Here is a 22,654-nt window from a genome sequence, read left to right on the forward strand (position 1 = left end):
AAAAACTGTTTGATGCACACAACTCCCATGAATCTCCAGGCCGTTATGCTCAATGAAACAAAAGCCAATCCCAAAAGGTTACATACTGCACAATTCCATTTATATAACTTTTTAAAAATTTATGTATAACATTTTTGGGGTGCCTGGGTGGCTCAGTCAGTTAAAGCAGCCAACTCCTGATTTCGGCTCAGGTCATGACCTCAGGGTCCTGGGATTGAGCCTTGTCGGGCTCCACGCTCAGCAGGGAGCCTGCTTCTCTCTCTTCCTCTCCCTGTGGGCCCCCCCCCCCCGCTCGCACTCTCTCTCTCTCAAATAAATAAATCTTTAAAAATTTTATATATAGTACTAAATGGAGCACTGGGTGTTATACTCAAACAATGAATCATGGGACACTATATCAAAAACTAATGATGTAACGAATGGTGATTAACATAACATAATAAAATTTAAAAAAATTATTAATCCAAAAAATTTTTGTATATAATATTTTTTAAAGTTTACTTATTTATTTTTTTAATAATCTCTACACCCAACCTGGGACTCAAGAATCACATGCTCCTCCAACTGACCCAGCCAGGCGCTCCTATATATAACATTCTTGACAGGACATTTTAGAAATGAAGAACAGGAATTAGGGTGGAGGGGAAGAGTGGGAAGGAAGTAGGTGTTGGTATAAAGGGGCAACAGGAGTGAATCTTCTGATGTTGAAGGTATTCTGTATCTTGAGTACGTAGGTGATTACACAGACCTACATATTAGATTCAATTGTATAAAACTGCACACACACACACACACAGAGTACAAGTAAAATGGGGAAATTTGAACAAAACCAGTGGACTATATCGATTTCACTATCCTGGTTGTAACATTATACTATATATATATATATTTTTAAAGATTTTATTTATTTATTTGACAGATAGAGAGAGAGCACAAGTAGATTAGGCTAAATACTCCTTTAGATGTTAGATTCTAATACACCCATTTATACAGTACTTATTTTTCAATCTAATCTTGAAGAGTCAATTACACTATTTTTGTAGATTTGAGAGCCAGATGATCATATTTTTAATGCTCTCTCAAAAGACAATTTAAGACATTTTGTAATTTGCCATTCACTACCTATTTTAAAGTTTAAATAATGAAGATGATCCATATGAAGTTACTTTTTTAAATGAATGCATCTGCTTTTCTTTTAAGAACAAAAATGGGTGGTTTTACTTTGAACCTTTAAAAACTATTTGCAAATGATGTTCTTCTCTTACCAGTTATTTTGCAGAAGTAGAGGTAGTTTCAATTTGAGGTCATAGAGGAGAAAGCCAACTGATGGAATGCTCACGAAATCATTGGTCAGTGTTTCATATTTTCCTTATCATCTGTTAGTATTCCCTATACTGTTACTTTAAGGAGTCAATAGGAAATTGTAGGATTAGGTTTCAATAACTACTGGGAGGCCGGAAGCATTGTGTTTAAGCACTTAGGCTGCTTCTGTTTGAAGCCTGCCCTGTCATTTATTCACTCTCTGACCTTTGGCAGAATACTTGAATTCTCTGGAATTTTATTTCCTCATGGGGATAATAAAAGTACATATCTCATAGAGGTTTTGTGTAACCTTATAAAGAGGCTATAAACAATGACTGGCATATAATAAGCCCTCCATAATAATAACAAAAATAATAGATAACACTTTAATAGTAATTATGCCAGGCCTTGTTAAAGAACTTTACATATACTATTAGCTATTATTAGTATAACTGATTCCTATTTCAGGATTTAGTTTAGTAAACTATGTTTTAGCTTCACAAGCAGACAGGAGAGATGAAAACGATTTATGCTCCTTAAACTTATTTGCATATTTTCCAAGTCAAGTCACAGAGACTCTTTCCTGTAGGCAGAGAAAACAAGACATGGAAGGGTTTAGAAAGATATATACGATATCATCTCCATTGGACAGCAGAATTTAAGGCATGTACAATGCAGTTGGGCATTTTAGCGGAAATTAAGAGTTGGCAGGTATTGCTGCTCAACTGGTACTCATTTTAAGGAATCCTGAATCATGCTGAATCATAGCATTTTAGCTGATCCTCCCTCAGGACATTTAATATTTTCTTTTTTTTTTTTTTAAGATTTATTTATTTGAGAGAGCAAGAGAGAGTGAACACATGCAGGTAGAGGCAGACCCCCTACTGAGCAGGGAGCCTGATTCAGGGCTCTATCCCAGGACCCTGGGATCATGACCTGAGCAGAAGGCAGTAACTTAACCAACTGAGTCACCCAGGCACCCCCACTTAATACTTTCTTATGGCCCATTTCATCTTGCAAGATCTTTAGGGGCAAGGTCTACATCTGAACTAGTCACTTTCATAACAGTCAACATTGCTGAGCAAAAAAGTGTGGGTAAGACTGAACACTGGAAGGGAGGAGGGGGAGAAAACACATTTATAGGGGAGGGACTCTTTCTTCATATACGATTGGCAGTTTATCTTTTGAGTGGGCTGGCTTTTTCCTTTCTTATTTTCAAACATCTCTAGTGAAATAGGTGTACACCAAGGGCATATCCAGACAACACAAACGAGTGTAGTTAAATTCTATCATAAACCTCTGGAGACAGAATGCCTCATGATCAGTCTGGCTCTGTTAATAATAATAGTCATTACAGAAAGCTGGGTGCCAGGTAGAGAAGAGCCATTACCTATTACTACTCCTAGAGCCAAGCAGCAAAAACCACATTATGTTTCCATTCCTTCCACTTAAGTCTTTTGAAACCTAGATAACATTATGTCCACTACCTGTTTCACACCCACCCTCTTTTTAAACAATTTTTTAACATTAGGAACATTCTGTCCCTGGGTCTATAATAGATATCAAAAATTGTGGTTGGAATGATAAACAAAAATCAAGTAAAAAATAGGAATTGATGGTTACTAGGACAATTTCACTAGTCTTCCTGGCATGGCTTGGATGCACCCAAGGTGGACTTCCTCCATTTAGCCTCGTGCATTATACTGTCTCACTGTTGGGGCTTAGGAAATCACTACTTAAGTGTTTGCAGTTGCCACACAACTACTTAGCTGGAGATATAAAGATTAATCAGTTAGGAAGGGGAAATCTATAAAGCTGTGTAAGCTTCTTGGTAATAAAACTATATAAGCACAAAACAGTTTTGTTATTGGTAACTCTGGTCTTATATAACTCAACACAGAAACTGCTAGGCAATTCAATCTTATTGGAAGTGGGACCCTTTCATGCTGAATTTTAAAATATTTTTACTTTAATTTTCTTGGTTAAAAACCAAAACTTTAAAAAATCATTGGCCCTTGAGATAGTTCATTCACTCTTTGATAATTGATAATTGCTACCCTTCATTGAGCACTATGTTGAGCACAACCTGCTAAATGCACTACAATGATTAAGTAAGAGCTAGTGATTTGAATCCAGGTTTAATGCCTGATTCTCAACACCTGTGCTCTTAACCACTGTGCATTCCCATGAACATGATTTTAGAAGTCATACAGCCTGGGGACTGGGAGGATTCAATGAGATGAGACCAAGGACAAAGGACACCTAAAATCTTCACAGCTACCCACCTAATGAATGCTACAAATATGGACTGTTTATCACAGTTTTAACATCTTAATAGATCTGTACAATTAATTTCAAGTAAGATGATCATTAAAGGAATGAAAAGTAAATTTCTGGGATATACCAGCCAACAACTTGGGCTGCATACTAACCTTGAGGAGCATATTAAGCTTAGTAGGAGACTATAGTAATTTCAGGGCTTTTAGAGCTCAAGAGACTGAGGGGTGCTTCTATTTTTTCCCGTTTCTAACAAAAGCGGTTTCAAGATGGTACACACAATTCTTTTTTTTTTTTAAGATTTTAAAAAATTTATTATTTTATTTGACAGAGAGAGAGGGAACACAAGCAGGGGCAGAGGGAGAGGGGGAAGCAGGCCTTCCGCTGAGCCGGGAGCCCGACGCGGGGCTCGATCCCAGGACCCTGGGATCATGACCCGAGCCGAAGGCAGACACCCAACGACTGAGCCACCCAGGCGCCCCGGTACACACAATTCTTAAAAATTTTAGTTCAGGGGGCGCCTGGGTGGCTCAGTCGTTAAGCGTCTGCCTTCGGCTCAGGTCATGATCCCAGGGTCCTGGGATCGAGCCCCGCATCGGGCTCCCTGCTCAGCTGGAAGCCTGCTTCCCCCTCTCCCTCTGCCCCTGCTTGTGTTCCCTCTCTCTCTCTGTCTCTCTCTGTCAAATAAATAAAAATTAAAAAAAAAAGTTTTAGTTCATATTCCATAATTGTTTTCATCCTGAAAGAGTATCTATGCTACATATCCATCCATATCTTTGGAGAAGATACCAAATCTCACCTAAGGGCCATTCCTGAACATGATAGCCCAGGCCAGATGGCTCTCCTGGCATGCCGTGTTACCCCCTTAAGTCACAGTGAATGTGACTCATCGATGTGCTAAACGGTCACAAGGTGTGTTGTGAGGCAGAGAAGTCTCAGGGCCATTCCTTCGCCATCTTCACACCCTCCGCAGGGCAGGTCCCTTTTCCCTTATCGGGTACATTTCGTGAGGGGGAGTGATAGGGGGTTGTTGGTGGTGGTTCATCTGTTAAAGAGGTTTAAGCACCAGGGAGTTCCAGGCTCTGCCTACGCTCACAAAAAAACCAAAACAAAACTTAGGGCCTCCGACCCACAGCCACAGCAACTTCTGTCACTTGGCAGCCGCGACTTTTCCCTAAACTGAGATGTGTGTTTTAGGAAACGTGTCCTAGCTCGGAAAGTCAGTTCGAACCAGAGGTCTCGGAGCAGACGCTTTTTTCTGAGCCCCAAAAGTGACAGGAATTTTCCCCGATCCCACGCTAATCACAGCCACTTCACTGAGACCCGCCCTCTGGCATCCCTCGTCGCCGGCTGCCGCGAGATATCCCCAAGGGCGGGACACCCAAATTTCCCCCGGGTGGGGAGGGGCCGGGAATAAGCGTTAAGGGCCGGAGAAGAATTGGGGCCTGGGGTTCCGGGCGGGAAAGGCCGCGCGCGGGGCACGCTGGGAAAGGCCGCGGCGCGCGGAGGTAGAGGCCCACCCCGCCCCGCGCCGCGCTCAAGCTGGGCGGCCTTCTTCGGGGGCGGCTCTGATTGGACGGCGGAGCTCCGCGTGCTGATTGGCCGCGTGGGCGAGGCGGAGGAGAGCCGTGCGCAGCGGCGTGTGTGGGGCCGTGTGCAGACCCGCGTGTGGCGCAGGCAAGGACCCTGAAAATAAACAGCCGCTATCTTGTGAGCCGCCTTTCCCGGGTCTGCGTCTGAGTCTCCGCCGCTGCGGGCCCGCTCAGACGCCGAAGGTGAGGTCCTAGAGCGGGCCCTGGGGTTGGGGGGAAGCCGCGGTGCGGGCCCTGGCCGAGGCGGACGGAGAGGTTGGGAGCGGTGAGGCGGCGATGGCGGCCGCGCTCTGGCCTGCGCTGCTGCTGCGTCAGGCGGGAAACTCGGCTGCCACCGTCGCCTCAAGTCCAGGTTTCCGGCCTGCCGCAGTCAGGCGACCCTGCCGCCCTTCTTTCCGTCTTGGGAAGCCGGGTCGCCGCGCCTCGGGGCCTTTTCCACAGCCAAGGCCGCACCCCAGGCCGTAGCCTTACAGCAAAGGAGGCCCGGGCCCTTGGGACTGAGGCCCTGAGACTTCGAGGGTCGCGGAATGCGAGACGGAGGGTCCATTTGGCGGGAACTCATTGGAAGGAGGCTGTGGTGGGGAAAGGACCCTAGTGCGGTTGGGGGGGATGGGTTTGGGTATTTATGCAGGCCATGTGCTGGGGTAGTGGGCCTGGCGGGCCATGTGCCAAGGGTTCTGATGGGCTTGGGTTTAGAGTGGTGGGATACTCCGCCAGAAGGCCTGAGAATCCCGAAATTCGTACTCTGACATACTTGATAGCTTCCCGATTCTTGAATTTTTATCGTGGTTCAAATGCTAAGTTACTTCTCTTAACGTTGCAGTACGAAAAGAGGCAGATAGGTCTGGCTTTCCGTGAATCAACGAAATCCAGTCGTTTCATGGATTAATTAAATACAATTTAATTTTAAAATGAGACGTGAAAGTTAATGAGCCAGCCCCCTTGTAGATATTCCAAATGTGAAAACCTATTTTAGGACGACGTAGTTGCCCACATTTGGGTTTGGGTGTTGATTTTATTATGGGTAAGGCGTATGCTTGTTGCCACATGTTAACCACATGGCCTCAGCCACAGGGCACTTCCAAAGGAAGTGACTACATCTGGTCTTGGAGGTCTTAGAAAAAGAAAATACTGCTCAGTAGTCATTTGTCACTTGGGATAGTGTGTTTCAGTCATTATCCAGAAAGACCCACAGAGAGGGTAAGAAGCAGAGTCTGGATTAATTTACATCCTCATACCCCAAGTTAAACAAGTTTTGTTTTTTTTTTAAGGTTTTCTTTTCCTATTGTTTGACACAATTTTTGAGAGAAACATAACCAGTTAATTTCTGCATGGACAAGTTACCTTAAAATAGCAACTTTGTTACTCTTGCTCAAGCACTATAAATTGCATATACGGTTTTGAGGGGTTTTAAAAGATGTAGGAGATGAAATTCCTACCTCTTAGGCTTCCCCCCCCCTTCTGCGAAGCATCATTTTCAAATGCTTAAAAATTACTCTTGATCATGGTTTAATCAAACCTCTACAAATGCCACGTACATAGGTACATGCTGTGTTTAGCTTGTTCAGCCTGATTCTCGTCTACAAGAGCTCTCTACTGGAATATAAAAAGAATATTAGATTCCCAAGGGCTGAAATAAGGACTTAAAATTTTTTCCAAATCGCAGCTCTTGGCAACAGTTTTTTTTTTTTTTTAACCTAACAGTATATGTTTGTGTACTTAACCACATATGTCACATTAGAAAACTTGGGTAAGTCTTAGCAACCTAAAGGTCCACATTTTCATACTGATGAGAGATGATGTGTTTGAAACAAATGTGGAGTCTCTGTAAAATATTTTCAGCCAAATCAATGGAAGACCAAAGGGCATTAATTACACTAGCATTTGAACTGGAACAGGCAGAGTGATCTCTTCTTTAAGGTATTATAAATGGGTTTTGTAGGTGGTTTTATGACTTTCTGGATTATTTTTGCCTTTTATAAAAAAATCTAGTAACATCTGCATACATGGGAAGTTACCAAATTGGTGCTTAAAAGCAATAGAACCACAATTTGACTAATTGGAATGGTCTGTTGGCTAAGCACTTGACCACAAGAGAGATTTTGCCTTTTTTTTTCCTTGCAGGAGTGAGTTTTAAAAAATTGTTGGCTTCTTTGCTCTTCCTAGCCCTTTTGACAGTAAGTGGAGAGCCAGAAGACTGATGCCAAGGCATCCTGGCCTGCTATGTGGAGAATGCTCTTTCCCTACTGTCTCACGTAATAGAACTCTGATTCTGGCAGTGTCAGTTGCTGCTGCAGTAAGGCTATGCTATTTACAACCATTTTCATGTTGTAAAAAACTGCTGGAATAATAAAGTGAGAGCTTGTGGCCACCAAAATGCAAGTTGTGAGTAGATAGAATGTATTATTAATCAGTAGTATGAGTGTAGTATAGTGATCACCTGGAGTGGCTCCATAATTACAAATGAGGCTGTTAACTAGTGAAATCAGTTGCCAGTCTTTGAATCTGTGGTGACACTCTTAAGTTCTACCGCAAAGAAGGTTAAGAAAATCTGTCTTGGCTTGAAATTCAGGAAAGCTGTGTGATGGTATACTGTGAATAAATTTATATATGGCTGTGGATTTTTAAAAGGTTGATCAGTTCTAGTTTCTGTTTATCTAAAGACAAATACTTTTGTCATTACAAAGTAACTTGTTTTATATGGTCTCAGATCTTCAGTCTCCTCAGTAAAATGGGAACAAGAATACATAACTTGCAGGGTTGTAAGGATTACAGGTAACATGTTTATTAACCTTTGAGTCATAGTAGATATTTAGTTATTAAAACCTTAAAACCCTTTGGGGGTGATCAGGGCAGGAACCAGGATAAGAACCCAGAATCGCTCCCAGTATTACACTCTGGTCTCCTTTATTCTGGTCAGAATGTAGGTAATGTACAGTGTAACTTCCTTCCTTCCCTGCTGTCTGTAGTTTATTTATTTAACAATAGTGTGAAGTGTTTCAGTACCATGTTGGAACACTAAACTGATTTAAGAGTATAATGATGGGGGGGGGGCCCGCGCCTGGGTGGCTCAGTCGTTAAGCGTCTGCCTTCAGCTCAGATCATGATCCCAGAGTCCTGGGATCGAGCCCCGCATCCGGCTCCCTGCTCGGCGGGAAGCCTGCTTCTCCCACTCCCCCTGCTTGTGTTTCTCTCTCGTTGTGTCTTTCTTTGTCAAATAAATAAAATCTTTTTTAAAAAAAGTATAATGATGGGGGCGCCTGGGTGGTTCAGTCATTAAGCGTCTGCCTTCGGCTCAGGTCATGATCCCAGGGTTCTGGGATCGAGCCCCACGTTGGGCTCTCTGCTCGGCTAGAAGCCTGCTTCTCCCTCTCCCACTCCCCCTGCTTGTGTTCCCTCTCTCTCTGTCTCTCTCTGTCAAATAAATAAAATCTTTAAAAATATATATATAATGATGAGTGAGTACATTCATGGGGGGGCCAAAGCGCCCCTGTGGTCTGGATATAGTTAGGTCAGCAATATGGTAACCCTAAACTTGAGGGAAATAACTAGAGATACAGTAAATGTGATACACACACACACAGCTATGTTAGGAAAACCATATAAAACAATAAAGATAGCCAGATCCACATCATACTTTGTTGCCCCCCCCCCCTTGCCTGTCACTACTTACTTTAAATAGATTTATAGCCAGAGTTAGGGTCTTATTCATTGGAACTCACATTGTTAGTCTTGATGGTGTCCTGTTAAGATTTTAGTAGTTCACTGGCCTTGTTCTTAGTATCAAAAATGTGGACCAATTACATTGATGAAGACAAGTTAGTATAACCAATAATGTTTTGGTTTCAATTCCAGAATTTAAGCCTAGATGAGTATAAAATAGTTGGACCTCTTAGTTATAAATGGCCTCTCAGTGAATTTTCAGTCTTCTCAAGCGATATCTTGACTGCCTTACTGCTGCCTGGCATGCCCTGTGCTCCTACATTTCTTTAAGTGTGGTTTGTGTCATGAAATTTGATAACACAAAAATTGAAATGGAAACATAACTGATTTCGGTTGTTGGAAATGTGAAGTTGTTTGGCATTTACCCATTTTTCTTACTTCTTCATTCCATTCAGGAAGTAGACTTTGAGACGGGAGACTTGAGTAAGCAGAATTTGCCCTATTCTAAGCCTGCTCTGTAGGCATTGCACAGTGTTCTAATCCACCTGTAAGCAGTCTAACTTAATTGAGGGGAGAATAGAAAGACTAAGCAGGGGATATAAACCAAAGTTTTTTGAGTTGAGCACCTGTTAAGGGCAAGACACCTGGTAACATTTCTCATCACAGATGAGTTTTATCTTTTCTTGATAAGGACAGACCTCAAGTGTCTGAGGTAACACAGCAGGTGGTTAAGTGGTTAACCCAGGCTTACCTGTTAGAGTCCCCAAATCTTTATTGTGTGACGATATCAGTGTAGATACAAGCAATGACTTTTAGCAACAAAAGGAAGAGAATATATGCTCTCCTTCTGCCTGGCAACAGTGAAAATACAGCATTTTGTCTTTTATTTTCATTAGTAGATAATGTTTTGTAGCATTCCATAAAATATTAGAGGTCTAGTTGATTGTGAATTCTAAGAGTAATAGGATTTTATTAGATAATCTGAAATTATCATTCTTAAATTTAGAGTGATAGTACATCCTTAATGAGTACATAATTTAGAAATACATTGTTACTTTTTTTTTTTTAAGATTTTATGACAGAGCACACAAACTGGGGCAGGAAGGGCAGAGGGAGAGGGAGAAGCAGACTACCCACTGAGCAGGGAGCCCAACTCATGGTTCAAGCCCAGGACCCTGGGATCATGACCTGAGCTGAAGGCAGATGCCCAATCCACTGAGCCACCCAGGCGCCCCTACATTGTTACTTTAAATTAATGGTGCAGTAACTCTTGTGATAGCAAGCATTTAGGTGTTAGTACTTTGTTAGATTGGGTTGGGTCAGTACAAGAAACACAGTTTGTTTCATTCAGCAACTGATTATAATTGTCCCTTAACCCCAAGCAGTTAAAATACTGAGTATAACTGCTACTAAAAGGATAATTACATGGGGGGGCGGGTGTTGTGATGATTGAAAGGTGAATTACTTGGTCTATGTCCTCAAGGAATATGATAAAAGTCAGTATGGTAGTGTTATGAGACAGATACTAATAAAGTACTGTGGGTTTTACTAGGAAGGAGAGTTCCAGGCTGGAGATACGGTCAGATTCTTTTATAAGAGTTGGCATTTGAGTTGGCGGCTGAAGGTTGGAAAAGGTTGTGACAGGTGGAGGGGGGCGGAGGCAGGATGGTGCAGTAAAATTTCAGCCAGGAGGTCATAGGCAGTGAGAACCACAGAACCATAAATCTCAGCTATCTTACCTAACTGCCTCTCCTTTTCATAGGGAATAGCATATAATTTTCTATAGACATTATAACTAAATACATTTGCATATAAGATGAATATTAGGATGGGGACCTGCTTCTAGGATAAGTGGCAGGTCTCTAAAACATAGTGGGAATCGGTTGGTTTAATGTTACGAGACAAATCTATCACAGGGGCTCTGAAAATGTAGAACAGCTTAATTGACTGATTGTCCAGGCCAAAGGGCGGGAGAAGGCAGATTGCATACACATTACCTAAACCCACTGGGAAGATCTTTTAAAAAGCATGTGGCCTACTGATGATGGGTCTTTGGGATGTAAATGAAATGTTTCTTTTCCCTTTAAGATTTAGTATTTTTTTTAACATTAATTTACTCGGTAAATGAAATTATGTGACACTGAAATTTGTCGATGGCAAAGCAGATATCTAAAACTAGTTACCATGTATAAAGTTGCATATTTGTTTTGTAGAATTAATTACTGTCTAAATGGAGAAATACTGCTTTCCCTAAATTTGTGGTTCATATAGAAATGATCACATTTTAACCAAATTTCAGTTAGGAATTAGGGTGAGAAGAAGTAGAGTGTAGTGTTTAATACTTTAATGTTATTTTAACTAGTTGTCATCTTTCCAGAAGTACTTTTCCTATCATTTCTTTTTCTTTTCATTTTGGATCTGGGTCCCATGAATAGAGATAAGACAAAACGAAGAAAACAGTTAATGAAAATGTACACATAGATTAATCAGTACTTGAGTAGTTTTTTAAACTCCTATTTCTGTGGTGAAAGTAAACCTAAAATTTTACCTGCTGACTTTATTCCACTGATAAACATGATGATTCATTATAACACATTCCCTTTGAAATTTATTATGAAGTAAACCATGTTCTTTTAAAGCATCAGTCTAAAGGGGTGATTGTCTGAAACTAGCTTTAGAAATGCATATTGAATATATAGGATTGTGATGTTTTCTAAAAGATGTTACCTTATTTGTACTTACAGATATATATAACTTTTATATGCTTTTCTTTTAAGATTTTATTTATTTATTTGACAGAGAGCGAGAGCAGGAACACAAGCAGGGGGAGTGGGAGAGGGAGAAGCAGGCTTCCTGTCGAGCAGGGAGCCCGATATGGGGCTCGATCCCAGGACCCTGGGATCAATGACCCGAGCCGAAGACAGACGCTTAACGACTGAGCCACCCAGGCGCCCAATATATATAATTTTTATAAAAGATTTTGAGAGCGTGGGCATGAGCAGGGGGGAGGGGCAGAGGGGGAGAGAGAGAACCTCCAGTAGATTCCCTGCAGAACGTGAAACCAGACACAGGGCTCGCCCTCATAACCCTGAGATCATGACCTGAGCCAAAATCAAGAGTCAGACAATCAACCGACTGAGCCATCCAGGAGCAGCCCCTCTTGTTTAAATATTAAATGATAAACTACTCAGGACTTGTCAAATTGCCCGTATTACCTTGTAAAGGAAGTGATCATTTCAGTGCAAAGAACTCATTGACAGCAATAGTTAAATGTGCATAAATTGGTCTGGCTATAAACTGGAGAAGATGCAAAATGAAAATGAGGTTAGAGGGGAGGACAAGGTACCATAAGCAGCCCTCTTCTGTGATCTTTTTATTTTTTATCCTAACTTCTCTGGTGGAAACCAGTACTTTACATGACTTAAAAAGGCTAATACCAGTAAAAGAAAGCAAATGTAATCTAATATTTTGCAAAAATACATTTTTAATCTTTACTGGCTGTTTTCTTCTGACTAGAAATGTGCATTATGCATCTGAAACCACTAACATTTTTTTTAAAGATTTATTTATTGGGACGCCTGGGTGGCTCAGTTGGTTGGGCGACTGCCTTTGGCTCAGGTCATGATCCTGGAGTCCCTGGATCAAGTCCCGCGTCTGGCTCCCTGCTCGGCGGGGAGTCTGCTTCTCCCTCTGGCCCTCCCCCCTCTCATGTGCTCTCTCTCATTCTCTCTCTCTCTCAAATAAATGAATAAAATCTATTTAAAAAAAAAGATTTATTTATTTTGGGGGCGCCTGGGTGGCTCAGTCGTTAAGCGTCTGCCTTCGGCACAGGTCATGATTCCAGGTCCTGGGATCAAGCCCTGCATCGGGCTCCCTGCTCAGAGGGAAGCCTGCTTCTCCCTCTCCCACTCCCCCTGCTTGTATTCCCTCTCTCGCTGTGTCTCTCTCTGTCAAATAAATAAAATTAAAAAAAAAAAAAGATCCCTTTGAAAACTTACAGTGCATCTGATAGCAGAGATTTGGGATAAGTATTGAGTTCTTTTGAATATTTGACAATGGAAACTTTTGAAACTGAACTTTAGCTTAATTTTTAGTTACTGGATTCTCTATGACTTAGCAATGAACCAGTTACTGAAAGGATGGCGGGGAGGGGGGACTTTGCCATTTCACTGTCACTTGAGTTTTGGTGCTGTGGTTGGTTTAGATGATTCCACTTAACTAGTCAGTCTTAGTTGAAACAATATGTTTTGCTAGATCGTGGTGCTTGTGGCTTTGAGAGGGTAGTTAAAAAATTTGGTGTACCATGGCTTGGCACTGGAAATAAGGGTAAAAATACTCAGATGTGGAAGTGTGGAAATGTAAAAGTTACTACATTGTTCTGAGATAGTTTGTTTTTTAAAAACCACTTTCTTAGGAGTTTCTCCTGCAACATTACATTCTATTCCAGGAATAGTCCCTGTTTATTTTTAGATTGTTACATAAGTATAAAATTCATTTGCTTTAGTGGGAGTTTTGCCCCCTCCCCTTTATAAATAATACCCAAAAAGGAATCTGTTGTGAAATTCCAAGTACCCTTGTTTTAAATGTAAAACTACAGGAAAACTTAGAAGAGAATAAAAGAGAGAAAAAATGGTCCCGGTGCTTTAGATGCTTTTTGGTATATCCTTTTGTTGTTTTTCTAATATTTTTAGCATACTGTATCCTCTAGAGAAAATTTATATACTGCATTTCTTCTTACATGTTTGCTCTAAAGAGTCCTCAGACAAGTGCTGCAGTAGAACTAGGCACTGTTAGATGCTAAAGTTACAGAGAGAAACAGTTTTTCTTTACCCTACCCCTTACTCTCAAAGTACATACCACAGCTCTGTTGTTTTGAACTATTCCAATTTTATGACCATTAAATAACTTCCATTTGCCCAAAATAAAGTTTACTGGCTTGTAACCATGAAAATGTGTCCATTAAATTAGACCTTGAATGAGGTGTTACATTTCTAATAATGGATGTGCATTGATACCCTCTAAATTCCATCACCCCTTTAATAACTAAATTAACATTTGTATTAATCCATATATTCATAATCATAATGGTTTTAACAATCAGAAATTATATCAAAATACGTGTGTTACAGTTTTTCACTTTTAATATATTTCTCAATAGGTATTTAATGCCTAACCAGTATATATGCTGGCTTCTTCCCCCAGAATAATTATCCAAAAACACACTCAAAGGACAATATAAGCTAAAAGTAATTTCAAGTAGTTTAACAATGTCATTTTTAATATTTCGAAGATCTGACTGCAGCCATGAGCAGCAATGAGTGTTTCAAGTGTGGACGATCTGGCCATTGGGCCCGGGAATGCCCTACTGGTGGAGGCCGTGGTCGTGGAATGAGAAGCCGTGGCAGAGGTGGTTTTACCTCGGATAGAGGTATTTTTGTCGAATAAAAAAATTTGAAGCACTTCAGTATTTATTAGTATCAAGACTGGTCTAATTAGCCGAATTCTTTTTGTTTTTACCCAAAATAGGTTTCCAGTTTGTTTCCTCATCTCTTCCAGACATCTGTTATCGCTGTGGTGAGTCTGGTCATCTTGCCAAGGATTGTGATCTTCAAGAGGATGGTAAGTATTTAACACTTCCTTTTAATACCCTTCTAGAATTTGGAGAGGTGAGCATGTACTACTGCTGCACGTAGCATTAGAAAAGACATTTTTACCTTTGAGGTTTTGTATTGTATGGCTTAAAACATAATAGTGTTTTGTAAAGGTTTTATAGTCTTGGTCTGCTTCTTTTCCTTATTGTTGAAGCCTGCTATAACTGCGGTAGAGGTGGCCACATTGCCAAGGACTGCAAGGAGCCCAAGAGAGAGCGAGAGCAATGCTGCTACAACTGTGGCAAACCAGGCCATCTGGCTCGTGACTGTGACCATGCGGATGAGCAGAAGTGCTATTCTTGTGGAGAATTTGGACACATTCAAAAAGACTGCACCAAAGTGAAGTGCTATAGGTAAGTTGTTATGGTGTTGCTGGAGGAAGGCTTATGGCAGAGATTATTTTAGAGGTGAGTTAGGTATAAATGGAAGGGCAAGGGCCTTGTGGACCAGCACATTAATGAAGGTTGGCTGTGACCAGTTGATACTGATTTTCAGCATATGTAACCAGTGGCCTGTCTATATTAGTCACTATTCTGCCATCATGGCTTGTAGCTATGGCAGTTGGACAACTTACACAACTTGGAATTTTTAATGTTTTAAAAATAAGAATGTTATGCTGTAATTTGGAGTTTTCAGAGGCATTGTAGAAAACGATAATTCCAATACACAAATCTTCTGTCCTGCAACCGGAAATCTTTGTCTGTGGATGAGACATACAATAAAATGTACATATTTAAGGTACAAAACTTTAAAGTTTTGGTAAGTACATACCAGTGAAGTCTTAGGGATTAATTTGTATAAAGGTACATCTTGGGGCACCCACCCAGTGTGGGACTCAAAATCATATCCCCACGCTGGGTGTAGAGATAGATAAATAAAACTTAAGAAAAAGGTACATCTTGGTCAATGTCCTTTTTAGCATTGGGGGTGGGGAGAGAATCCCAAGCAGTCTCCATGCCCAGCACAGAATGGGCCATGGGCTCCATCTCATTACTGTGAGATCATGACCTGGGCGGAAATATAAGAGCCACTTAACCAATTGAGCCACCCAGGTGCCCCTGTTTTTGGTGTTTCGGAATTTTTGGTGGATCTCTTAGGGTGAAAATCTTAATTTTATGGTTTAGGCTTCATAATTGAGTACTTTGTTATCTAATTTCTCCTTCCTGCTTTTAGTTTAGGGGTTAATGAGACTCTTGAGGGAGAAAATGCATTGCTTCATTTGCCAATTGCTTTTTGTTCCAGTTACTATTGCTTCAGTACAGTTTTGCGTTTTCTGAGCACATTGTGAAAACTTTTTTTTTTTTTTAAGGTGTGGTGAAACTGGTCACGTAGCCATCAACTGCAGCAAGACAAGTGAAGTCAACTGTTACCGCTGTGGCGAGTCAGGGCACCTTGCACGGGAATGCACGATTGAAGCCACAGCTTAATTATTTTCCTTTGTCGCCCCTCCTTTTTCTGATTGATGGTTGTATTATTTTCTCTGAATCCTCTTCACTGGCCAAAGGTTGGCAGATAGAGGCTACTCCCAGGCCAGTGAGCTTTACTTGCCGTGTAAAAGGAGGAAAGGGGTGGAAAAAAATCGACTTTCTGCATTTAACTACAAAAAAAAAAAGTTTATGTTTAGTTTGGTAGAAGTGTTATGTATAATGCTTTGTTAAAGAACCCCCTTTCCGCGCCACTGGTGAATAGGGATTGAGGAATGGGAAGAGTTGAGTCAGACCAGTAAGCCCGTTCTGGGTTTCTTGGATATGTTCCCATGTAGGAGATAAAACCAATTCTGGAAGTATTTATGAGCTTCCATAAATAACTTTAATTTTAGCATAACGATGGCCTTGGATTGTCTGACCTCAGTAGCTATTAAATAACATCAAGTAACATCTGTATCAGGCCCTACATAGAACATACAGTTGAGTGGGAGTAAACAAAAAGACAAATGTGTGTTAATGGCTGTGCGAGAAAAAAACGGGATAAAGGCCTAAACAGGAACAACTACATCACAGCGTTGATGCTGAATATACATAAGGTGATGGCAAAGGTTTAGAACACATTTTTTTCAAAGACTAAATCTAAAACCCAGAGTAAACATCTATGCTCAGAGTTAGCATAATTTGGAGTTATTCAGGAATTGCAGAGAAATGCATTTTCACAGAAATCAAGATGTTATTTTTGTATACTATATCACTTAGACAACTGTGTTTCATTTGCTGTAATCAGTTTTTAAAAGTCAGATGGAAAAAGCAACTGAAGTCCTAGAAAATAGAAATGTAATTTTAAACTATCCAATAAAGCTGGAGGAGGAAGGGGAGTTTGACTAAAGTTCTTTCTGTTTGTTTCAAATTTTCATTAATGTATATAGTGCAAAATGCCATATTAAAGGGGAATGTGGAGGACTAAAAGCTGACAGTTTGGACTTTTCTTTGTGTACTAACTCAGTCATGTCTTCAGTGATGAAAATTAGCTATTACAAGGAAGCATAAGCTTTAGATCCTTTGGTGTCCTGTTTTGCAGGGATATAAAAAATTCTTTTTGTAACCCATTATAATGCTGCCCTTTAGCTTTATGTTCATTCTTGATAGTTTTAATGCCATTGTTATATTTTAGCATTTAATACTTTTCCTGGGCTTCACAAGGCTCTGAAATGGCTGATTCTTGTTTTTCTAGGATTTGTTCTAGAGTTGAGATGGACCTTAGAAATCATTTGGTTTAATGAACGAATTTACTTTAAACATGAGTTAGTGGAAGCTTAACTTGCTTGAAAAATGACAGCTACCTGGAGTCTAGAACCTACTCAAGTATCTGTCCCACCCTATGTCCTCTTTTTGTCCCCGTCCGTCACCCGTTCCCCCCCCCCCAGCTAAACTAATTATACTTAGTGGCTTATGCTTTCCCAGCTTAGTTTATTTTTTTCCCTTCACAATGCCATGTGATTTTTCACATTGGATCTATATTGTGAGTTTTTCATCCTCAGGTAGTCTGGTCAATTTGTGATCTATACCATTGCAGGATTAAGATGTTGGTGTCTGGCCAATTTCTACTTTGCCTAATAAATAGTCAAAAGCAGGCAGAAAAAAAGTGTGGCTCCCTGACATGTAGGTCCTTTAACTCATGAACACAAGCAAACAAGTTTCTTTTTCCTTTGATACTTGTATTGAGCAAATGATAGATGTTAACTAAGCATGTTAAATATCTTTTTTTTTTTTTTTAAGATCTTATTTATTTGACAGAGACAGAGAGGGAACACAAACAGGGAGTGGGAGAGGGAGAAGCAGGCTTCCCGCGGAGCAGGGAGCCCGATGGGGCTCGATCCCAGGACCCTGGGATCATGACCTGAGCCTAAGGCAAATGCTTAACGACTGAGCCACCCAGGCACCCTGCATGTTAAATGTCTTGATAATTTTTGTTTCTATTGCAAGTAAAAGCGTAAAGGAAGACCTGTTTTCAAAGGCATCACTGTTAAATGTAGATTCCGGTTTGGGGGTGGTACACATGGGGTTCTTTTCCCCCAAGGTTTCCAGCCTCAAGTTGGAAAACCTAGCAAGTGAGATATTTAGAACTGCTTTGCTTCGCACAACTGTCCTTTGTGCTGCATTTGTAGTACCTAGCAGCCTTTTGTTTCAAGCCCTTTGATACACATAACTGAGGGCCTATTCACAGGCTACATAAGTGTTCTTTCATAAGGTTACATTTAGTTGCATTGACCTTGATGACTGAGCAAGTACAATGTGAAAATAGTGTATTCTAGGGAATCCAAGCTAATTGCTGAGAGCCAATGAGCAGTTCCTGTAGCAATTAAGGATTTGTTGTAAGACTTTTTTTTTTAAGATTATTTTATTTATTGGAGGGGGACAGAGGGAGAGAATCCTCAAGCAGACTCCCCACTGAACGTGGAGCCTGACACTGGGCTCAATCCCAGGACCCTGAGATGAGATCATGGCCCGAGCTGAAACCAAGAGTTGGACACCCAACCAACTGAGCAACCCAGGAGCCCTGTAAGACTTGGTTTTAAGCAACTTTTTTTTTTTTTAAGATTTTATTTATTTATTTGACAGAGAAAGACTCAGCGAGAGGGAATGCAAGCAGGCGGAGTGGGAGAGGGAGAAGCAGGCTTCCCGTTGAGTAGGCAGCCTGATGGGGGGCTCAATCCCAGGACCCCAAGATCATGACCTGAGCTGAAGGCAGACGCCCAACGACTGAGCCACCCAGGCGCCCCTTAAGCAACTTATTTATTAGAGAGCAAGCGAGAGAAACAGCATGAGAGGGGAGAGGGTCAGAGGGAGAAGCAGACTCCCCGCTGAGCCAGGAGCCCGATGTGGGACTCAATCCAGGGACTCCAGGATCATGACCTGAGCCGAAGGCAGTCGCTTAACCAACTGAGCCACCCAGGCGCCCCCTTGAGCAACTTTTTAAAAACTGTTTTCAGATAGTAAGTAGCATTGCCTTGATAGGTGAATGGTTCTGTCAAATGGGAGGTTTGTTTGGGGTTTAGCCGCTTCACTTTTGGGTCAGAAACCAATCCCCCCTTTCTGTAAGGTTTGCTGAGATTTCTATCCCTGCAGGATCGAGGAGATGATGGAAAGATAAGTGGAGGTGCTACAATGAATTTTGCATCGTCTAACATTTTCATCTTTGCATCCCTGTTCAGTTTTGCTGCCTTTTTGCATACTTCTAGAATAGCTGTTTCGCCTCAGCCTCTTGAAGCTGCTTCAACATGACCTAAACGGAGTGGATCAGATGGAGCTCTTGCCTCCAAACTTATTTTTTTAATAAAGAGTAGTCAAAAGAAGAATCTATACATTGAGGGGTGCCTGGCTAGCTCAGTAGAACATGCAACTGTTGATCTTGGGGTCCTGAGTTAAAGCCCCACATTGGGCTTTGGAGCTTAGATTTAAAAAAATAGGTCATGTTCTCAGGGTCGGGAGATCAAGCCCTGTGTCCTGCTCTACCCTGGGTCCTGCTCCACACTGGGCGTGGAGCCTGCTTAAGATTCTTTCCCTATCCCTCTGCCCCGCCCCCCTCCCCCACCCCACTGCTCATGCATGCGCTCTCAAAAAAGATGTTCCATCTAACTTAGGTATGCATAGCAAAGCTATGTTAGTTTTTTTTTTTTTTAATAAAGATTTTATTTGAGAGTGCATGAGAGAACATGAGCTACGGGAAGAGGCAGACTCCCTGCTGAGCAGGGAGCCCAATGCAGGACCCCAAGATCAACAGTACCCCTATTAAGTAGTATTTTAAAATGTTAATTTCAGGTGCCTGGGTGGCTCAGTCTTTAAGCGTCTGCCTTGGGCTCAGGTCATGATCCCAGGGTCCTGGGATCGAGCCCCACATTGGGCTCCCTGTTCCACGGGAAGCCTGCTTCTCCCTCTCCCACTCCCCCACTTGTGTTCCCTCTCTCGCTGTCTGTCAAAAAATTTAAAAAAAAATTTTTTTAATGTTAATTTCAGTATCTTTGAAACTTTATTTTGAAGATTTATTTTAGGGGGGGGGGGCAGAGAGAGAGAATCTCAAGCAGACTCCCAGATGAGCACAAAGCCCCAGATCATGACCTGAGCTGAAATCAAGAGTTGGATGCTTAATTAACTGACGGAGCCACCCAGGTGCGCCTGCTTTGACACTTTAAAGTCAACTGAAAAGATTCCTTCCTTTCCCTACAGCAGATAAGAATTCTATTCCTGGGACGCCTGGGTGGCTCAGTCGTGAAGCGTCTGCCTTCAGCTCAGGTCATGATCCCAGGGTCCTAGGATTGAGCCCCGCATTGGGCTCCCTGCTCCTTGGGAGCCTGCTTCTCCCTCTCCCACTCCCCCTGCTTGTGTTCCCCTCTCTCGCTGTGTCTTTCTCTGTCAAATAAATAAAATCTTTAAAAAAAAAAAAAGAATTCTATTCCCTACACAACCAATGTGCTGTACTGCAATGAAAAGTTACAGTGATGGCATTAATGGAGTGACACTGGTTTTACTTTTAGGAGTCCACTGCCGCACTGTACTGCAATGTACGAAAAATTGCACATGCTTTTGATGATGTAGCATAGGGCTTTGGGGTAGCTGGCGTCCAGAAAACATTTAGATTATGCTGTCTGGTACAGGTGCACTTGTAACCTTGTCTACTTAAAGTGCCAGAGGTAAAACCTTGAGATTTTGGGGGAGTTAAGTTTTTAGTGCATATTTGTCTTTTACCATCTGTCTCTTACTTTCTATTTTGGATGTGTTTGCCTTAATATGTATTAGTATTTGTTGTGATAGTCTAAGTTAAACCTCCATGATACTGAAAATTTTTTAAAAGATTTGGGGTATGTTTTTTGTGGTAGACTGGTATGTCATAGTAAGCATTAAACATTGCATTTCCTGTATGTAACCTGAAGTATTGGGGGCTACTGTTGTGAGTCTTGTGTGCTTGATGTGAAGAGGGAGTAACTGTTGAAGCAGTGGAGAAGTGTGAATCTTAGCAACAGCCTCATGTCTGGGAGCTAGTAACCTCTAGAATTAGACATGCCGGCATTTGGCTCTAATTTGTCTAGGCAGTTTCTGAGCTATCGGTATTTTATAAGCTTCCAGATGATTCTCAGGTACCACTGGATTGAAAACCATTGGTGTAAGTAACCAAGGTCATAGCCCTGGTGGTGCAGTTGGAATTTGAGAACATAGTCCTGTGCTTATGCTCTTAATTACAGTGGTTTGTGTGTAATTAACCTTGCTTGCTTGCTTCAGAATGGAAAGAACATTCATGACACATAACTGCTTCACGTCTGTCCATTTTCAACCCCACAACAAACCTTTACAAGGAACTTAGCTGCTACCTGTAATCTTTTAGTAAATGTTTTGATAGCAAGCTACAGTATTTTACCTCCTAAGGTAGCTGGTACATACCCAAATGCAAGGACGGTGGTAGTGTTTTCTTAAAAATAACAAGCATTTTTTGACTGACTTCTTTGCTTTCACTTGTAAAAACATCCTTTCCTAAATGGGCCTGAGGAGATCAACGCAATTCTGTTGAGTTGAGTAGCGTGGGTGCATTTTCGTCTTGATCCTTCCTGGTCTTTTTTCTCCCTGCTATTGTGGTTCTTGGTTTTCAGCATTGAAGTTTTAATTTAGTTTACTTTGCAGCATGGCCCACCAACCAGGGCCTAGAACCTGACTACTCTTGTCTCCCCAGAGAACATTGCTAAGTGACCAAACTTAGGCAAAATAATTTGATGGCAGACAGGTCATTATTCAGTGAGTTTTTCCACTTGACTGAGATGGACTTCTTTCCTAAGTGTGGCTACTGCGTTGCTTTGCCTTCACCAAGTAACCATCCTTTGCCCTTAGGTTCATTTTAAATATTCTTAGTTGCAGTTAGCATGCCCTCTTGTGCCCCCAATAATGAAAGTCATTGGAGAGGAGTTATCACAATGGGACCTCAACTTAAAGTGGATGCAAGTGGGATGGAATAGGGGCAACAGTTCCCTGGAAGGAGAATGGGGAACTCCAGTTCTTCTGCCTACTACATTTATACTTCCTGGATCAGGCCACAAAGATGCATGCAATAGGCACATGTACTTGATGTTTGATGCTTAGTTGACGCACCTATCATTTATGAGGCAATCTTATATATTGGAGCTCTTAGGAGCTGATTTAGGTATAAAGCTCCTTAGAGGAGTGGGAGTTCATTTAGTGCTTTCAGGTGGTATTTTTAATTTGGAAAAGTTAGATACTATATTTGTGCAAATTATATGGTGTTACACAGATGAGGTGACACTCTCTCTTCAGGCTATGGCCATTTGCTTGTCTGTTTCCACACGGCGAACCTGAACTGATAGAGGGCAAGAAGTCAGAGCTTATAGTCACAGATTTTTTTCCTGAGTAGGACAAAAATTTTAGAGGCAAGATTTTTGTTTTTTAATTTTTAACTGTATAGCTGAGGGCTGAAATAGAAGCAAAAACTTACTTGTCATTGACTTTTCAAACCTTTGCTGATTCGCTATTGTGAATGGAAGAGAAAGTCAATTCAGTCTAGTGGTTTTTGTGCCAAATTTCAGAATTCTATCACAATTATCATAGCTGCCATGTTTATATTGACTTTTTACAAAATTGCTTCATTAACAGGTTTCTGAATCAGATCAACCAAAAAATGCCTTGGAATTGGAATATTTACAAAATGATAAATGGTAATGTATGGAGGAAACCCAAATTT

General features: G+C 41.3%; 1 protein-coding gene across 6 annotated transcripts in view; it reads left to right on the top strand.

Moving 5' to 3' along the window:
* CNBP (CCHC-type zinc finger nucleic acid binding protein) overlaps nt 1–16,881 on the top strand; it is a 68,423-nt gene extending 51,542 nt beyond the window's left edge. Inside the window, exons 1-5 of one of the 6 annotated variants that reach the window (XM_045904236.3) lie at nt 5,185–5,354; nt 14,125–14,262; nt 14,361–14,453; nt 14,640–14,838; nt 15,795–16,801. In XM_045904236.3, coding sequence (XP_045760192.1) covers nt 14,139–14,262; nt 14,361–14,453; nt 14,640–14,838; nt 15,795–15,912 — 534 coding nt within the window. In that variant the 5' untranslated portion in view covers nt 5,185–5,354; nt 14,125–14,138 and the 3' untranslated portion in view covers nt 15,913–16,801. Of the gene's footprint in view, nt 1–5,184; nt 5,355–14,124; nt 14,263–14,360; nt 14,454–14,634; nt 14,839–15,794 lie in introns of those variants that run through there. The other 5 variants (XM_054504549.2, XM_054504551.2, XM_045904238.3 and 2 more) reach the window with 5 other exon arrangements.
* Nucleotides 16,882–22,654: the final 5,773 nt, after the last annotated feature.

Source organism: Mirounga angustirostris, unplaced genomic scaffold (genome assembly GCF_029215605.1).
Source record: "Mirounga angustirostris isolate CCGP_5_RB_7025 unplaced genomic scaffold, mMirAng1.0.hap1 SCAF_1, whole genome shotgun sequence".
Classification (NCBI taxonomy): Eukaryota; Metazoa; Chordata; class Mammalia; order Carnivora; family Phocidae; genus Mirounga; species Mirounga angustirostris.